Source organism: Melospiza georgiana, chromosome 1, assembly GCF_028018845.1.
Source record: "Melospiza georgiana isolate bMelGeo1 chromosome 1, bMelGeo1.pri, whole genome shotgun sequence".
In the NCBI taxonomy this organism is placed as follows: domain Eukaryota; kingdom Metazoa; phylum Chordata; class Aves; order Passeriformes; family Passerellidae; genus Melospiza; species Melospiza georgiana.
The window spans coordinates 114,023,533-114,038,484 of NC_080430.1; the positions used below are offsets into that span (position 1 = coordinate 114,023,533).

Sequence of the window (14,952 nt, forward strand, 5' to 3'; positions counted from 1 at the left end):
ATTTTTCAATGTCATTTTAGCACAAGTCTGTTTTATTTGATTTAAGCACGTATAACAAAAAATAACAGAGTATATTGACTAGAGTGCACAAGTCAAGTTCATGTTCTTAACTCCATGTTCAGCACAAGCTGGAGGTGGAAACAAGATAAAGTTAACAGGAAAGATATAGCTCCCAGTGGAGCCACAGCTGAGTGTTTTCTGTTCATTTATGTATACTCAGCTTAGACCACACATGAGACTGTGACCTATTTTGGTTTATCCTGAATATATTGTCAACACCATTACCTGCATCTGATACTGTGACAGACAAAAGGTTTTCTAGGTTTTCTGAGTACAGTCTGTGGTCTGAATTCAATCTGTGGGAACTGCATTATGGAAGTTCCTTTTTAGAGGTTTATGTAAAAAAAAAAAATTAAAAAGCTTAGCTATTTAACAGCAAAATATATACCTTTTTCTTAGAATAAATATTTACAAGCATTTTGCATTTTGCAAGCATTAGCCTAAATGAATAAATGGTCATCTCATTTTAGGCAATCTGATTTGTCTTTCAGTCCAAAATATTGGATGAGTTTACTCTTGTTCTTTCCACAGTTACTCAGTTCATATTTGTCACAAATGTCAAAAAATTAATAAGGTGACTTGATTTTCACCAAATTCTGTAATAACAGAATTTGCAAGACTTTTATGTGGTACCTCCTTTTATTTTCCTTTCTGTAAATGAAGTAGGGAAGAAAAAATACATCTGTATGTATTTCATCTTTTCTGTCACTGCTACATTCTTGATGATCTATTCAAATCTGACTGACACTGACCATCTATGCTGATTTTGCTGAAATAAATATAGTTAAATGTAACATACAAGCAGACGTATAGATGTATAGGTAATTAAATGAGTTTAAAATCTAGATCATATGTAGAGGATGCTCAGATATCTATAAAATTAATATATTTGAATCTGGATATATGGTATATCTACTAATACATTATTTTACCATTACGTAAATGTACTAATCCTAAATGATCTATAGTTATAAAGTCAACAGAGAGAGTAGGAAAAAAACCCAAAAAAGTCTTTTTTGTAAATGTTTATATCTGAGGCAGAGAGTAGCCTACAGTTTTTACAGCAAAAATTTTTAGGCAAGCAATAAAAGGAAAAAGATGGGCTGCTTTTAATAGTTGTAGGTTATGGCTTATGATTATTAGACCATTGCTCTGAGATCAACAGTGGCTGGTTTTGTATTAGCTTCTGGTGGTGTGGGGTTTTTCTTTTTTTGTTTTTTTGTTTTGTTTGTTTTTTTAGTTTGGATCATTACTGTGCTTTGAAATGAATTCATGCAATGTGTGCACTTGTTAGGCTTTGGTTAACATCAATGAATGGTCTTGGCATGCAAAAGTTGTTTTCCTTTCAGATGAAACTGAATTGAGAAATGGACTGCAGGAGTGAACTGGATGTACTTCAACATGTAGTGATCAACCTGCAGATGGGACCAGTTTAGGACTTGTCAAGGCCTTAACCTCTGAAATGTGTGTGTTGTACCATAATTGTCCAAATCCAAAGTTCTGGGTTTTTTAAAGCAATACTTGCTAGGATGATGTGAACAGAACAAATGATTTCTTGGTTTTTTTTTTTTTTTTTTTTTTTTTCTTGAGACAGGCTCTTTTCTTCCAGGCTTTGTCTTTTTCCTGTGGAACATAGGTTTCATGGGATTTAAAGTTCAGGAACTCAGAACTTCATTTAATCAACAAAAATCAATGTTGAAAAAACTTACTGAAGTATGAATATAATTGTTTTGGCAGAAGACATTAAATCTAGCAAAACTTGATTTCTTTTTTCCAGGAAAGAACAGTAACAATTAGAAGACAGACTGTAGGAGGATTTGGATTAAGTATAAAGGTAAGATGATATTTTGGTCTATTTATTGCATATTACACAAAGCATGTCTTTAATATATAATCAGTGTTACTGTTAATGAGTCCAAACTATTTTAGAGGACTAGAAACAAGACAGGAAACAGAAACAGATTTTTGCATGTTAGATACTGTTACAGCAGACAACTAGAGCTATGCTACACTATAGAATGGAAGGCAATCATTCCCTTAAAATTCAAGCTGACCAGCTCTGTAATGAGGTTTAATGTAAGAATTGTGAAGTATTTTCAACTGTATAGACTGTACTTGTTCAGCTTCTCTCTAATTTAAATAGTTATTAACGAATGCTAAATTACAGTGGCAGGCACAAGGAACAGCCAATAAGTTCATCATCAATTCTGCTGCAAAGAATATCACATTAATCCATTGCAATTCATTAGTGGGACAGAAAGTGTTATTGCAAGCTTGTATTGTTTATTTTTCCATAGATCAAGCCCAGACAGCAATTTATCATGTCACTGTGGTTTTTTACCTTTGTCAGTAAGATTTAAGAACATGTACAAGTGTAGATGATCCTATTTAGGAGAGGGAGGAAGGGTTAATAATTTTTGTCATTGTAATGTATGATTTTGAAAACTTTACCTTAGATTTGAGTCTGAGTCTAGACAACACAAGATTAATTTTATCTTCTACACACAGCAGTTCTCAGTCTCAAGATAGCAACGGAAAAATGAAGTGTACTTCACATGAATGCAAAGAGGCCTAAATTATGCATATAAAGTGAAAGTATAGATTTTCCTATGACATCTGCTGGTACTGACCTTATGAGTAACTCAAAAGAAGGATTAATGTGCATTTGTGTTGTCATTGATAAGAATATGACTGAATAGAAGTATTAATTTTTAAAAATGTACTCTTGCACTTGCTGTTATCTTGCTGACCCATGAAGACCTCTGTTCAAGGGAAACTAATTGCTATTTTGTCACCAAAGTTTCTCATCAGTTTGGTCAACAAGATTTAAATTTTTTTGCCCTCTGGTATCATTATAGGTTACAGTACACTGAATAATAATGAAGTAATGAATGTCAGTGTAAAATGAAGTGTATGTGTAAAGGTGGTTTTATTTAAATGCTCCTAAGAAGTAACTGGTTGCTAAGTAAGGACTTTAGATTATTGGAGAGCAAATCTCAAGAGTCAATATACTTGATTTTTGCATATAATTTACAATGAGCTATATAGAATGAATATCACTGACAATCTCAAGATCACATTATTTATGTATTATATACATTGCATAAAATAAACCATAATTTAGAAATATAAAATAAATAGAGAATGTGCAATGGTCTTTCTTAAATTAATAGTTAAGTTATTAACTTTTTAGAGTAAGACATTTATTTTCTGTGATTATATATATCATAGATATTTTGATCAAAATTAATCAAAGTATTGGAAAGGTGAAGATACATAAAATCAGGTGTGAATAGAAAATTTTTCATTTTTTAAAATAACTAGCAATCAGGTGGTGAAATCCCTTCAAAAGAGCAAAGAGTTCTCTTTAAAAAAGGAAACTCAAACTTGTTTGGATGGCACAGATTAGATAATGAAAATGAAAAGTTGAATTCTGTGGTCCAGGATGTTCTGTCGATGTGTTTCAACTAGTATGATTTATTACTTTAAAATGACTTATTTTTTAAAAAAATCAAATTGTCCAATCATTTTGTTTGTTGGACCTTTTTTGCTAGGTCCCTTTATTTGTAGTTCTACATTCTCACAAAGACGGACAAGCGGTTGGATAGCTAACACAATATAAAAACAAATTAATAAATTCAATTATTTTAATTTTAAACTAGTGTAAAAAACTACTTAGAACAGGAACTTACAGCAATTTTTCTTTTTTAGTTTAGTAGGCAAACTTTATGAAGACTCACTGAAATGGACTTTTTATTTATGGCATGAAATGACATGTCAGTTCCAAATATTCTGAAAAGTGCCAGTTTTCTGTTTAAAATTCAAACATGGTTTGCTTCTTGCAGATTAATACAAGTTTGCTGCTATGTTTTTGTTTTGTTTTGTAAGATTCCTGAACTTTAATAAAAAAAACTTATATTAAAAGATTAATTTTAAGTAGAAATGTAATTATTTTGAATTTGTGCCAGAAGGTAGAGGTTTACAAGTCCCTCTGAAGGAGTGAGAAGCACTGAGGCCTCTCCTCCTTATGTTAATAACTTCCATAGCCCCTTGAACTACAGTAGTTTCTGTTGTCTTACTACTCCCAGGCTAATTAAAGACAGGGGTTATTTGAGGACTTGCTTTCTGGCTGTGATGTATGTCAGAGGATGCTGTTTATCTGAGGTGTTAATTACAGCAATACAGTGATTAATGACACTCACTTTAGAATACTTGCTTGGGCTTGGTTATGAATTTGCCTAGTTTTAGCTGTCAGGTCTGGGGCATTATCTTGTCTTTTTTTTTTTTTCTCTACTAACTTAAAACATCCATTTACTGTCAGAAAACTCACATGAAAAAGTCACCTTTCAACTTTCTTTTGAATAAATGTTGAAAATGTCTTATCCCACTGCAAGTATTTTTAACCCTTGGAATTATTCTTTTTCTGAAGAGCAAGGAACAAATTCCTAATAATGCCAAAATTAAGCTAATTATTTTTTTTACCTGTCTATGAGGGAAACTCTTCTAACTTGGATATTCCAACTGTATTTTTAAAGTCAGAGATTCAGCTAACTGCTTAAGAAAAACCCTGTTTGTAAGGTTGATTTTGTCCAAGACCTAATCTTCAACCCTTTAAGAAATAGATTATAATCCACTCTTTAAGGGTTTGAAAACCTGGTGTGTGGCTGTATGTCTTAGCTGAAGTTTGTGGTGAAACTGTGCTTTAATTTGAAGCAGACCTGCTCTGGTTTACACTCTTCTGAAGGAATAATTTTCTCTTTTCTGAAGCTTCCTGTCAAATGCTTGTTTATGGAGGAATAGACATAGACATAGAATTTGGAAAGTGTAGTATTTCAGTAATTTATGAAATCTCTGAAAAGTTTGAGATGCAGAACCTTGACAAAAGAGGCTTCTCGGTGTTTGATTTCCGAAAGAACATCCTGTTTTTCAAAAATTGGAGTGTAGTGTTCCTGAAGAAACAGACAACAAAATTGAGAGTTTATTAAACAAATTGAGGTTTTTGGTTACAGTCCGACTTCTGTCTACCAGGACTCACTACACTGCCATTATTTTCCCTCTGTTTTGATCATTCTTTTAGAATGGTGAACAGCATAACATATCCTCTGAGATTCAGTTTGACTTTCTAATTTAATTTAAATGAAAAATTCAGTGTCCATAGATCTTAAAGCTATTTTTGCTAGTGGAAATGCTTCCTTTTACTATGAAGTCATAGTTCCCAACATTGTCTAACTCTGATAATGATAAAGTCCAACAATTGGTCTGATCTTTTATAAACTCTTTTTTTTTTTTTTAGAAAATATAAAACTGATTTCCTTGTTATACTTAGAACCAAATACCTCCAGCCTTTGTCAATAAAGTTACTGCTTTCAATTGCCCTATTTTTCATATGTCAAAAACTTCTGAAAAAAACTCTTGCCCATAAAAACTGGGATAAGAAAAAACCTTTAGGAGTGTATCATGTGACACTTTGAAAGGAGGTGTGGGTGACCTCTCACCAGTAGTGGCCAACCTTCACGACAGTGACCTTCAAACAGCTGCCAGTGATTAGAGCTTCCTCTGCCCCTTCTAGCAGGACCACCTCTGCAGGTGGGAATCTGCTGCCATTCCAGATTTATCCCTGCTTGAGGAAAAGTGACAAAGAAAATTTGCTTGACAAAGATCATTGTTAGAGTCTGGCAGAGGTCTGAGCCATTAAGTCTTCAGCAGCACTATTTGATGTATTTCTGTCCATCCTCTGGTCTGAGGTTATAATTACATGTCTGTACTGGAGGAAGAGAAAATTTAAAGCAGTGAAAAATGCAATGGCAACCTGAAGTAGTATTCAACAAGGTGTTGGCAGAATACCCACAGTTTGCTGCAAATTGCTAACAGTGGCTGGGTTTAGGTAGTTGGCCAACTATTTGCTGTTTCCAGTTTTGATTTTTTGTTTCTTAGAACAGCAGGTACTACATCCTTTTACTGATTTAAAAAGAAGCCTTCATACAGGTCAGACTCAGATGCAATGAGAAGAGATAATTCACTTCAGTAGGAAAGTACCGAAAGCTTCCTCAGATCTTTAGTGTAAATGGGTTTAAGTGGATTCAATACAATGAGAGAGGAATAATCATGTTGTGTGCATTGCAGGCTGGCTTAGTAATAAACGTAATTTCCTACTTTAAGGGAGCATTAGATCTAAGGAGGCAGGGAGGCCATTTTAAACCTCACACTTCTTTGCTGGGCCTTGAGTATCCTGGATAGAGCAACATGGGTGTAACATTGGACGTTTAGGAAGAAAGTGACAGTTATTTTTTCTGTTTGTTTGAAAAGTTTTGAAGAAATTAAATTTGCATGTGACTAGAAACTTTGGAGGGTATAGGTTAAAACTTATGAATTTAGTGAGCTTGAACTCATTATCTGCAGTGGATCCAGCTTTTACTGTTGCTGTTCCTCTGGTGAAAACTATTGAAAGATATTCAGCAAAATATAGTAGCAATATGTTCCATGCCTGTCAACACTTATCTCATGCAATGCAAGAAGAACTTTACCTGTAGACATATAATTGTTGTAATATTACTGAGATCCCCATTAACTCAGTGTTTTTAGGGTCATTTGCATTGATAGACACTAGCAAAAGGAATATTTATCCTATTTAGCATTCTCTGGCTACACAGGACATTAATCTTTATTCCATGACAGAAAGAGGTGTTGAGTGCAGGAGTCTGTTCAGTTTCCAACACTTTGATACTGCATGAAGAAGGGATGTGTGCTGTTCCTTAGGGATTGAAATACCCATGTCAGTCCTTTTCACAACTTGACACAGGGTGCCTATAAAAGCCATCATTTCCGAAGTAAAATCTGTCTACAGAAAAGAAAAGTAAGAAAACACTTAACCAGTATTCCTAGTCAAAACAGCAGTGTGGCAAACATTGGTTTCTGGTGACCTGAATTGGTTCAGCTTGCATTTGAGTGTATGCTTTGATGCCCTTGGCAGAGGAAAAAGTATTTGTGTCTGTCTGTATTTTTGCCTTTACCTTCCTTTGAATTTCCTTTTCATTTAAGGTTTATTTTTATTACTTTTTTCTTAAGCACCATAAATATTTCCAGTCCCAACAGGATAAATTGAATGAAGCAACAGCATTGAATTGTTGTCGAACTGTTGAAACTATCATCTGGTTTTCCTTTATTTCTCCCCATTATTGAACACCTACTGTTCCATTTCTTAATGCTTTTTTTCTGTTCCATATTACTTATGCCACTGCTTTCTTCACTCTTTGTGCTTGTGTGACAGACAGAAACAAATAAAGGCTGCTTTTGACATGAAAAGTCTAAACCTTCTTTCTTGTGCTTTTGTTTACCTCCTTCTTGCCAGCATGAAAACTAAGTGGTCACAGTGTGATTGCCATTATAGCTGGATGTCCATTCTGCTTTTACAGGACACATTTCATACATTAGGCTCTCCAGAATTCACAGAAACCGATGTCCTTCCTGTCTGGTAGAGTTCTGAATTCACTTCCCGAGCTAATGATGGCAACTGAGAACTTATTTATGTGAGACAATAAGGACTTAATCACAGTCAAATATTCATTAGAAAAAGAAGATTTGCAGAATCAGAGTTATTTGCTCAGTCTCTCTAAAAACTGTATTTAGAGAAAGGGTAAAATATAGCTTTAGGTGATAAAGATATTTTTAGTGACTCACAAGGATTGCTCTTTATTTTGTTTTCAGGGTGGAGCAGAACATAATATTCCAGTGGTCATTTCTAAGATTTCCAAAGAACAAAGAGGTGGGTATCGGGTATCAGCTTATTACACTGTACTTTAATGTTCCCTTTAGAAAAAAGATGTATTAAATCTTGAGATTCTTTAGTCAATGTTATAACAAATACTGTTGTTGAACCCTTTCTCTCCTATGTCTTTATGATCTCTCTCTTCCTCAGAAACTTTTTCTGAAAAAGTAGAGAATTGATACTTGGAATACTTTTTAAGTCTTCAATCTTTATTTTTATTTTTTAGAAAATAGAAATAGGAAAGTAATAGGAAAGTATTAGAAAAGAAATAGGAAAGTATCAATAGAATGAAAATGCTTAATAAATTTTATAAAAGGCAATGATTTAGTGGTTTTGACTTCCCAGTAATTATTGTCTGGAAGTTGTAACAGATAAAATGTTTGGCTCTTAAATCATTGTAACACAGCAGGAGAATGCATGACTTTTTAACCTGGTTACTCGGGTTGTATTTAGAGTACTTTGAGTACTGCATAAATTTTGGCCATACTTATTTTTATTAGGAACAGAACTGGTGCTGAATTTCTGTATTGATTTAACTGGCAACATTTTGAAATTATTGGAATGATACATGGATAACCGTTAAACAGCTCAAGATGTTCACAAGTATGAAGGAGGGAGGTCATGAACCAGTAGTAATAATGTGTACTTAATATCTTTGTTACATTTGTATGTAATTGTATAAGGCTGGAAATGCAAACTTGGAAACATTCCCCTCCATCTGTAATGCAATAATTCTAGAACTCAGCTTCTCCTCAACTAAAATGTGTCAGTATTAAAAAAAAAGTTTCTTACTCACTCACTCAGATAGAGAGATATGGAAGAATCAGCATATAGAGAACCAAAAGCCAACCCTGAAAGGTAGATGTGAAAGTTGGAGTTAGGGAGAATAAGGAGTAGTATGGAATGAATCCCTAAGGAAGGCAATAAGGTTAACCTTATGAGTTTATACTTGTGACTGCAGTGTTTTCAGTATACATGTAACTAATACATAAAGATGTGGCTTATATTACATGCAGTCCCTATTAAAATGCTATTAAGCACTGCAGGAAAAATAAGAAAGATATACTTAAGTTTAATTGAGCACACTGAAGTGCAATTTTATTTCTGTCATAAGTTTTTTTGCTGCAGTAGCTGTTGCATTGTTTCTAGCCCCAATACCTAGCTGTGATATAATTTTCATTACTGCTTTCAATAAAAATATTGCTGATTTTTGCAGAGCTAGTTTTGAGGGATATCTCTTTTGTAGGAGACTGCTGTCTTGTGATGTAGAAAGTGTCATGCTGTGCTTCTGCACTAGAGAACTTTGATAGAGAAAATGCTGTTTGACCAAACAGCCTCAAAATAAATGAAAATATCTGTCCTGCAATATTTTAGCCATCTGTTTTTTCTAAATACAGCTAATAGGATCATTCCACCAAACAAGGACTTGAGTATCATAATTTACATCAATATTGATTCCAGTTTTGCAGCTCATATAAATACGCAAAGTTTTTGGATCAAGTCCAATACTAGCTTTTTCCAGACAGTCTCTCTATGTTGATATGGAGTGCTATAGGTAATGATTACATGTAATCTGTTAATATCCTGTAGTTCTCATGTTCATGTTCTCAAAGGTTATTAATGTCTTTACAGACAAATAATCTTTGTTATATTTCTGATGTGCTTATAAGGTGTATTTGAACAAGATAGCTCTGATATGGAGCACAGTGTTTAAAACTTGAAAGTGTAGAATTAGATTTTATAAATTTTGTTGTGTTGCAACTTTGTTCTTAAAATCACATTCAGTTTGGCTGGTGATTTTTTTACAATATATTTACTTTCTAGCTCTTCAGCCTATGTAAGTGTTATCCAGCATTAATAGTCCCTATTATTTATCAGCATTTATCAAAGATGCAAGATCTAAAGGGTCCTTTATCTTTGGAAAAAATCTAAAAATTCAATTTGTTATTCATGAGTATCCCTGAAGTCTCCATGTTGCTTTTTTCTCTTTATAAGAAATTATCTCTCATAGGCAAATATGACCTAGTACTGCAGTCATTTTCTATTCAGAAAAATATGGCCCACCTTACCAGAATGGCCTGAAAGGTGCTAGTGACTGATGGATGAAGTTTCATAGTTGTGTGCTTGATCTGAATAACCTCTTTTATTGTAACACTGATGCACAAATATTTTAAGTTCTAAAAAGAAAATACAAGTAATTTTATTGGAAGCTTTATGTTGGAGTTTTTATCATGTTTTTGTTTGAAATTTAAAAAAATTATGCAGAAGCATTAAATTAAATAAAATCTTTTGTACACAAAATGTTGGATGTTTTGTACATAGTGAGTGAAAAATATGCTTTCTGTTTTCAGCGGAACTTTCAGGTTTGCTCTTTATAGGAGATGCAATTCTGCAGGTGAGTAAAACTGCAAATTATTTTGTCTGTATTTTTCTAGAAAAGTGAAATGAAATCTATGCTTATGAAATGTAGAGTAAGTCTTCTCTTTATCTTTTTAATAACAGATTAATGGAATTAATGTGAGAAAATGCAGGCATGAAGAAGTGGTGAGCTTTTCTGTTTTTTAGTCTACTTTTTTTTGTCTTTTGTAGTTGCTGAAATGATAGTGTGTGCTGATAGCAATGCAGTGGCATCAGCTGTTTATTGTTATTCCTAAACAAATATGCCTGTACCTTCTAACATGACAAGCAACAAAGTGCAGTCTCTTCTTCCTAAATCTGTGTAATTGCTCTTCTCAGATAGGCTTTTCTATATTAAAGGTGATTGTTTTATTATGAAGATTTGAGCTGTACAAATTCCAGCATTTCTTCTTCCAGCTAATAGCTGTCAAATTTCAGCACTGCTACACCTTTCTGGCTGTGTGGGGTCATTTTAATTTCAACAGCTGTAATTTGCACTATGTTGGGGATTTGTTGTTTGGTTACTTTTAATCCTATTTAAAAAATGAGAGAAAACTATTCATCTGCCACTCATCCTCTGGCTGTTCCTTATGAGGATGCTCTTCTCCTTTAGTTAAGATGCTATCATTTTGGGTATAAAACAAAATTTTATTTAGGATATTTCTTCTAGAGAAGAAATTTTGAGAGATCTGTAGCAGTCTGGTTCCACTGGTGAATCAGCTTTGCTAAATGCATCCTGTATTTTAGCCATATTTTCTTTTTTTTTGACATTTCTCAAATACTTTCAGAAGCAGAAAACCCTTTATTTCAGAAAACAATGCCAAAAATTAAAAGATTACCAAATAAATTACCTTTAAATCCTGTTTAGCTCTGTAGCATTTGTACCTGTGTTTTTAAAATGACGTAGTACTGACATATTTCAATGCTTCTCTTTCTGACTCTTTGCCAATTCAAGGATGTTCTTTGTGTTTCATCCAGCATTCTGCTCTATGGCAGATCAGTGAACATGTGCTGTTCAGGTATAGAAAGCAGGAGTTAATGTAGATGAAGTTCTGATGAAGAAGTTTATTGCAGGCTGAAAGATTAGATCACTGCACTACTCTTCAGTGTTTTTGCACACTTGTTTCCTTTTGGAAATCTACCTAAAATCCTGCTTCATTCTTCAGAGCCTTCATCATACCCCCTTCTGTATAAACTGGCTAATACTTGTATTTATACTGCTTTTAAGTTTTGTCTGTGCAACAATTATCAGGTTGTAAATATTTTATATGTTTACTGCAGTTGATTTGTGTAATATACGTTAATATGACAAATATTTCAGTGGGATTTAAATGTTGGAATTACAAAACATGAGAAAGATGTTACCAAAAGAGTAGTCTTTTACACTTGAATGCAGATTGAAAATTAGTTAGGACATTGGGCTTTTATTTTCTGTTTTCTGAGACATTCTCTAAACCCTCAAAATGATACATGAATCTGCTGGGTATTTATGATATGGTTGAAACCCATTCATGGGAAGAAAAGAGGTTTTGGAAAATTTGAAAGGGGAGATTGACATGGAGGAGCAATTGTTATGTTAAATTTTGATTTATACCTTATTTATCTAACATAATCTGCTTTTTAAACTCCTTGTAGATAATTCTCTATGAATTAAAGAAATAGTATCTTACCAGTTTTGGATGTGCATTTATGTATTTGCCAATGGTTTAGGAATTCAAGAAGCAAATAGGTTCTAAATGAAATCCTTATTTTAATTAGGAATAATTTTTAATATTTCATAGCAAATATTGAAAAATATTTAAATAGGATCAAATTTCCATATGACATTTTATAAAAATATGCATAAGAGTTATTATATATAATATAATTTAAAAAGACAAAGTAAATGAACTCTGATAATCCATTCTTTTTCAGAAACATTCACTGTTATACGCTACATGTTTATGGAGTAAATTTGTTGTAAAGCTGCAATTATGGTAATAGATGTGGTTCTGCATTTTGTGGTAACCTGTGGGTTAAGGCTTAGCCCTCAGTAAAGAGTAAATACATCAACTGGTGTGCCAGCAGGAGTCACAGGTAGGGTTTAGTCTGCAGCACGTCCTTTGCAGCTTGACTTGCTCTTGGACTTCTATCCTGTGGGGTCTTTATCAAATACAGGATCTGTAGCTCTAATCTTAGGGAATATAGAGTACATAGAAGTATGTGGAGCCTAGTTGCTTGCAGCAGGGAGTGCAACAGGAGTTGAAACTTAATTTTCAATCCATATTGCATCAAGGCACTTTTGCAGTGGCTCTGCACGACGCCTGAACTTGTAGCTTTGTTTTGTTCTTTACCTTTTTGATTTTTCCTTTACCTAATTAAGGCTTAGCAGGTACAATGTTCTGTAGGATGTGTTAGTGTTTCGGTTGTCTTAATGTCTTGGAAAATTTTCATTGTAAACCAGTGGGTAATTTTTTTCAGTTGCTAATGCTGAAGATACCTGTAAAAAATTCAGACTTTTATCTACAGTGTTACACTGATGAGCATTCATACTTTTCCTACATGCTAAGTGTGTTGCTGCTTATGGAAACTTTTTAAACATATGTCATATCTTCACAGCTTTGCAGTGAAAAAAATCTGTGGCATAATCACTGCAGCCTATTGTATGAAACTGATGGTTAGTCGACCCTGGTATTTAATTTTGCTTTACTGATAACCATTCTATGTATATAAAATTATTTAAGTTTCAAAATTAGGTAGTTTAATCCAACTCATGGCATCTTTAATAGCAGGGAGAATCTTTCCCCAGAGTACAGTGATCTTATTTAACATTGTGGGCACTCTGTTGTCTTTATTGTCTTTCATTAATTTTGACATAGATAGATAGGTGGGTAGATAGATAGAAAGATAGATGGACTAATAGACTCTCATAAGCCTGGATAGGTAGGTTTAGTCAGTTCTTAGTGTACCTTACTGGATTTCTTTACATGGTTCCTTTCTTATTATTTTTTTAGCTTTAGGTAAATCACTTAATCTTGAGCTTAGTTTCGTGCTTGTAGGAGGTGAAAATGTTGTTCATACCATGAAAGCATTTGATGAGTATCTATCAAAGACTGTCGGTAAGCTTGTTGTTTCTCCTGGGTTGTAAAGAGCCCCAACAGCATAAAATTGCTTCGGTCTTAGTGCTCTCATGTGGTAAGGTAAAGACATGGTCTCTCAGGTGTAGTGTCAATACAGGAGGAGGCCGCAGAAAAAAATAAGCTATAGCAATTTATCATAAAGAAATATCTCTCAGCACCTCTCAAACCAGCAGTTTCAGCCCAAAAATGCAATATGAACTTGTATGTAGGAGAAGAATCCATTATATCTGTTTAAATACATAACTTTGTGCTCTTTTTACTCAGGATGTTTTAATTATTTCTTTAGTAGACTCTCCTTTAAAATTTTCAACAAGAATTTTTAAAGGCTGAAATTAGGATTATTCACAGACAAAGCTATGAGTTTTGGCTTCTAATTAATAAGGTCTAACAAAACAATGCATGGCTTGTCAGTCCACAGACCTAGTGGATGTGGTTGTCCACCGTAATAGATATGATTATTTTTAAGGCTGGAAATAATGTATTTCTAGCTTTTACCTCCATTTATTGTCCATACATAAAGTTTGATAGACAAGCACCAACATAGTATGGTTGTATGGATGTTTTTGGTGGTTCTGGGTCTAGCCACTATGTCAATAAAAATGGACAAGATTCTGGGAGAGAGTGAGAGTGGCCCTTGAGACTCTTGTAAATGGCTACGAGTAGGAGAGTATGTCAGTTCAGTTGGATACTCCCCAAAACCTTGTGTTGCTGCTCAGGGTTGTAGTGCACCAAATCATCTAGAGCCAAGGCAGAATTGCAGTTGAATGAAGGCTGATATGTTTAATTTTGTCTCTGTTCCTAATGTTGTGAATGAAACATCTCAGATAGTATCAATAACTATGCTTACACATCTCTTTGCATCTTAGCATCTGTTTTTTTCTCTTAGGAAATAGAAGAAATTAAATGGGTATGATGTAATTTCTTATTTCTTCTATTTGGGGAACATTCAGGGAATGTTTCTAATGAAAAATGACAGCTCGCATGTGTCAGTTAATGTGGCATTTGGGTTTTCCTTGAAAAGTAACAGGAAAAGCTCAAGTAGTTGCAGGTAGCTATAAAGACAGAATATATATTCAGGCTTTGGTGGATTTTATGTAAAGGTAACTACAATATGTAGCATTGTGGTTCATTTCAACACTGCTTGCATTTTGCACAAGACACCATTTTTTTCCAGAAGAATGGCCTGATGTGAGATGTCCTCGTGCACTGTGTTGAACCTTTTGCTTCCCCCTTTTCTCAACATTCACAGCAGAGCTGTGACTGTGCTGACTCTCCATGAGTCATTTATGTTATGTGAAAATGGCAGTGTAGGGATTGTTGCTGCTTAACTGCAATCATCTGCACCTAATGAAACTCTTACTCTGGACTTTCTCTTTAAAACTGTGGTCTCGTTAGAACTCTTTTTTAAAACTCATTATGAATAGCTTTGGCAATGCTTCTTGTAAATATTTTTAAGCAGAAGAATGAGCTTCTGGTATTGAGAATGGGTATTTTTAACACAGGAACCTGAGAATTTGGTATTTTTAACACAGGAAACCAAATGATCTGAAATCTTCCTCCATCTTGACCTTACAGATGTGTCTTTTGGTAAATTATGTTATCATCTTATCT

At 33.8% G+C, this 14,952-nt stretch overlaps 1 protein-coding gene across 2 annotated transcripts in view; it reads left to right on the forward strand.

Moving 5' to 3' along the window:
* SNTG1 (syntrophin gamma 1) overlaps window positions 1-14,952 on the forward strand; it is a 319,348-nt gene that overhangs the window by 176,637 nt on the left and 127,759 nt on the right. For both annotated transcript variants that reach the window (XM_058044990.1, XM_058044982.1), the window contains exons 4-7: window positions 1,838-1,894; window positions 7,765-7,822; window positions 10,177-10,220; window positions 10,328-10,369. In XM_058044990.1, coding sequence (XP_057900973.1) covers window positions 1,838-1,894; window positions 7,765-7,822; window positions 10,177-10,220; window positions 10,328-10,369 — 201 coding nt within the window. The remainder of the gene's footprint in view (window positions 1-1,837; window positions 1,895-7,764; window positions 7,823-10,176; window positions 10,221-10,327; window positions 10,370-14,952) is intronic.